Source organism: Sprattus sprattus (assembly GCF_963457725.1).
Source record: "Sprattus sprattus genome assembly, chromosome: 1".
Lineage (NCBI taxonomy): Eukaryota > Metazoa > Chordata > Actinopteri > Clupeiformes > Clupeidae > Sprattus > Sprattus sprattus.
The window spans coordinates 71,522,345-71,527,344 of NC_137920.1; the positions used below are offsets into that span (position 1 = coordinate 71,522,345).

General features: G+C 43.3%; 1 protein-coding gene across 1 annotated transcript in view; it reads left to right on the top strand.

Moving 5' to 3' along the window:
- dbn1 (drebrin 1) overlaps positions 1–5,000 on the top strand; it is a gene marked incomplete at its 3' end in the record, with an annotated part of 72,760 nt that overhangs the window by 59,620 nt on the left and 8,140 nt on the right. The window contains exons 2-3 of the mRNA XM_080846435.1: positions 1,762–1,817; positions 3,037–3,158. Of these exons, the coding sequence (XP_080702561.1) occupies positions 3,075–3,158 (84 nt within the window). The 5' untranslated portion in view covers positions 1,762–1,817; positions 3,037–3,074. The remainder of the gene's footprint in view (positions 1–1,761; positions 1,818–3,036; positions 3,159–5,000) is intronic.

The following is a 5,000-nucleotide window of genomic DNA, read 5'->3' on the forward strand; positions in this document are numbered from 1 at the left end:
TCATTTCATTCCCATCCTGAGAAATAATAGCAGGGCGAATCCCCTCTCACTCCCCCCCCCCCCCACACACACACACACACACACACTATACTCTCACTGTGTCTGCTCTGCGAGATGCATAATACTGTCACAAACACTCTCACATAAGCACAAACACACACACACACACACACATAGAAACACGCTCACATAAGCACACACACTGACACACACACACAGTCATGCATACTGTACACACATGCAGACACATGCACACACACACACACTCCCACTCACACACACAGGGCCTGCCTGCTGACGTGCACAACAGCATTTCTAGGTCAGAGGAGGCTTTTATGAATAATAAAGAGAGTCTGCTTTAAAGGGAATTATTTATAGTGAGACCAACTGAAAACGCTTCCTCTCTCTCGCTCTCCCTTTCTCTCTCTCCCTTTCTCTCTCTCTCTTTCTCTCTCTCTCTTTCTCTCTCTCTCTCTCTCTCTCCATTTTTCTCTCTCTGTTTCTCTCTCTCGTTCACTCTCTGACTTTTCTTGTCTATTTCAGGCTTTCTTTCTTTACCTTTTTTCTCTTTGTCCCTTACCTTCAGGCTTAACTCCATATTGTTCTCTCTACCTCTCTACTCTTATCTCTGTCTCTACCTCTCTACCCTGATCTCTCTCTCTCTCTCTCTCTCTCTCTCTCTCTCTCTCTCTCTCTCTCTGTCTGATATTCTTTTCTATTTCTGTCTCTCTTTGTGTCTTGAAATGGATCTCATTTGCTTATTATGCTGCCTATGTAGTATGGGGTTGTGTGTGGAGTGTGTAGTATGTGTGTAGTGTTTGTGTAGTGTGTGTGTGTGTGTGTGTGTGTGCCCCACATTACACATTACACTACACACACGCACACAGACATACACACACACTTAACCTCTTCCTTCCATCACTTTGTTTGTTACTGTTGAGGGCCATGTCTGGACAATCACACACACACACACACACACACACACACACACACACACACACACACACACACACACACACACCTGCTATCCCTCCTGCTTGTCCTCTTGTGCGTCTGTAATAACGGTCGTGTTTAGCATGCTAGTTAGCCGCGGAGAGTGTCCATCACCTCACCTATCAGTTCACGATGCGTAGGGACAGACTCCCATTCCCAAGAGGAAGTGAACACACTTGCACTGACTGATTATGCCGTACGTCTAAATGAAGCAGGTGATGTACGAGCCGTTTTTCTAAAAGTGTTCCTCCATCGCAGCTGCTAAATTATGTATTTTGGAAAGGAACTAAGAGGAAGCTCAAGTTTAGTTTTAAAAAGTTTGTAAATCCAGTGGGGAGGAAGTTTGCAAAGCTTTGTCATGTCCACACGATATTCTCTAGCGGAAACGTCCTCACGTACACTCTCTGTGCAGCGAAGCCTTGACAAGCTTTTCTCTGCTGTGTGTGTGTGTGTGCGTGTGTGTGTGTGTCTTCTCCACATTTGAAGATGCTCACATGTAAATACACACACACACACACACACGTGCAGAGGCCCTGTGTAAAGTGGCGTATCCAAGATATGTCCCCACTCTCCTGCAGATGCCATGACGGCTTCTGGTGTGTGTGATATTCTGGTCTGACGGATGTTTCTCCATGGAATATAACTATGCCAGTCATAGAGTCAAAGAGACATAGAGTCATCGAATATCTGTTCCTTTCTCTCTGATGCTGACTATTGTGTAATCAATCTCTCTCTCTCTCTCTCTCCTTCTCTCTCTTGTTCTAACAGGGCTCTTTTCACCTATGAAGGCAGCACAGATAATCTCACACTTGTGTCATCTGGAGGTACGTCGCCACACTTTTATGATTTGAAATATGCATGTGTATGCATACTGCATGTATGCTTTTCCAAAGCAGTGCCTTTTTATCTTCAGGCCATTTCTTCCTTGAAATTGGAAACATTCACAAATGATTATATCTTGAACAAGAGCTCAGCTCGTACAATGCATGTTATGAATCTTTTATTTTCAGCTTGCTTCAGCTAATATCACTTTTAGAGAGTTACACAGAGAGCAAGCATTACAATCTCAGCTGGCATTTCAGTCCAATACAGGGGCATGGGTTAGCTCATCTTAGGTAAAGGGCATTGTGGGTAAGGGCAAGGGTAAAGGGCATTGTGGGTAAGGGCAAGGGTAAAGGGCATTGTGGGTAAGGGCAAGGGTAAAGGGCATTGTGGGTAAGGGCAAGGGTAAAGGGCATTGTGGGTAAGGGCAAGGTGAATGCCCCCCTGTGACGTGCCTGTTCACCAACCCCCAGAATTCTCTGTCTGTAGATACACTGAAGAATACTTCTACTAATACTAATATTAATAATTATAATGATGATGGAAAGGTTTATTACTATTCTCAAGTGGTAACAGTTACGTTTGAAAAGTATGCCAGGGGTTGGAAAGCTCTTCTGTGGGAAATGAGTACTGTTGCTTTGAATCACTTATATCAGTCATATATTTTTGCTAGCCTCTTAACACTCACCGATAGAAACACTTTTACCAAATTATGCTTGGCTATCCTCAACTGACAGTATGTCAATCAATTCAGTACATTTTTGAATGGTTTAGAAACCTGTGTTGAGCAGAGAGTGTAGAGATGCACCAGATAAACCCCTCTTGATGCCTGCAAGCATGTATTTTTAATGAAACATTATCCTTGGATTAAAGTTCATTTTTACTTTTTAATGTTATGATTATGGTTTTTATAAATAAAGATGTTAAATGAGCAATGCAATATAAGTTTAGTAACTTCAGATGATTAATATTTCCTGCTGCACAACATATTTTGTATCTTTTATAAATATTCCCTGACATGCCAAGTAAGAGTTGAAAATATAGAAATAAGAAATATATGGTAGAGTAAGCCCTTGCCCCTGAAGTATTTAGGAATGTTCCAGAATTGTCCTTGTCCGTGGTTCTAGCACAGTTTGTGAATGTTTTAGAATTGCCCTTGTCTGTATTTCTAGAATTGTTTGTGAATGTTCTAGAATGTCTTTGTGTTCTGATCCTCTGCAGAGCAAGGTCTGGCTGGCATTACTCCCTTGTTTGATGGAATGAATGGCCGCATCATGTATGGGTTCCTGGGCGTCAAGGAGCCTGCCAGCGCCGTCCTGCCCCAGTACATCCTGATCAACTGGGTAAGATTGCGCTCTTCCCCCCTGGCAACGGTCACCCGGGCAACGGTCACCCGGGCAACGGTCACCCGGGCAACGGTCACCCTCACCCCTCCACTGAAACACAGAGTGTGCTGGTGCTAATGCTGACGCACTGATAGCTTGTCACCTCAGGCTGATAGGCCCACTTTAAAGCCTGAGCATTTTGTTAGCTGAGAGGTAGGGCATTATAGTGTGTGTGTGTGTGTGTGTGTGTGTGTGTGTGTGTGTGTGTGTGTGTGTGTACAAGAAAAGAAGAGGTTATATTTGAAAATGGCTGTCAGAAGCGAGATTGGAAATGAGGAACTGAAGGAAAAAAGGATGTGTGGCAATTTTAAATCCATTTTAAAGTACATGATGAACCAACTAAGGGGCAGGCTGTGTCCTTTGCTGTCTCATTTCCTCTTCAAGCTACACTGATAACACTGATCACAGATCAGCTGTGTGCGAAAGAAAGCACACTATGTGAATCCTCAGCGATTACACTTTCAACATGGACGAGGACGAGGTTACAACCTCCCACCCATTTCTTTGCTCTACACCTGAACCAGGCTTAGTGTCAGTGACGTTCAACCAGGAAAAATGAACCAGGAAAGCGCAAATGAAGCGGAACTCTGGCAGGGAGCTCTGACGTAGATACAGTACCAGTCAAAAGTTTGGACCCACCTTTAACTATTTTGAGAAATGTTTTCTTTACTTTTATTATTTTCTACATAATACTGAAGGCATTTAAACTACGAACACATATAGAATGATGTTCTTAACAAAAAAAGTCTTATCTACCATGTAAAAAAATAATAAAAGTAAAGAACTTCTCTAAAAATGAGAAGGTGTGTCCAAACTTCTGACTGGTACTGTATGCCACAGCACCAATCTGCTGTGACGAGCCCAGATCAGTATGCTGTGTCGAGCCCAGATCAGTATGCTGTGTCGAGCCCAGATCAGTATGCTGTGTCGAGCCCAGATCAGCGCCTGGTTTGCCCCAATTTGGCCCTAATCCATTTCACAGTCAACCGCTGAGAGTGGCTAATTTATGGCTAACTCGGCCAATGTAGCCAATGTGAGCGGAGTTAACTAAGAGATACAAGCCATCTACTTATGTTTATTATTTAAATGAACGTTAAACCCACGTTATAATCGCATGTGAACGGGGGAAAAAATGCACCATTAAAGAGACGGCCAACTAGTAACTGCTATTTAGGATGGCAGTGATTTAGTTTAGTTTAGTTTATTAAAGATCCCCATTAGTCTACACCGTAGTGGAGACTATTCTTCCTGGGGTTCAGACAAAAGACATTACAATACAGATAAAAAAGTGCAGTACCGCGTAATCATTGTTGGTGACCACAACACAGACTTAGTACACAACATTTACATTAAATGTAAATAATGCAAACGATTTAAATGCAATCAGAGGGAATTGAACTCTGCCTGTGGGCAAGAGTGTGATTTATTGTTTGTTCCCTGTGTAAAAAATACAATGTATATCGAGTGTATTCGAAAATAAAAACTGATGTGTGCCCTGATAGTCGCAGGTGCCAAACTGAGCTGCGTATTTAGATATACATGAACCGTAGACAAGAGCACTCCTATCCTCTCTCCCCTCTCCACCATACTGTGCTGTCCCCAAAGGATAAGAAGTGACGAAGTGATGAAGGCTAGTCTTCTCATTAAGACTTTTTACGTTAGACTTACAGTGATCATAAACATGGACACATAGGGGTGTGAATAGACCAGCTGGATCTGGCCCTGAGCTGGCCCTGAGCTGGCCCTGAGCTGGCCCTGAGCTGGCCCTGATATGGCCCTGAGCTGGCCCTGAGCTGGCCC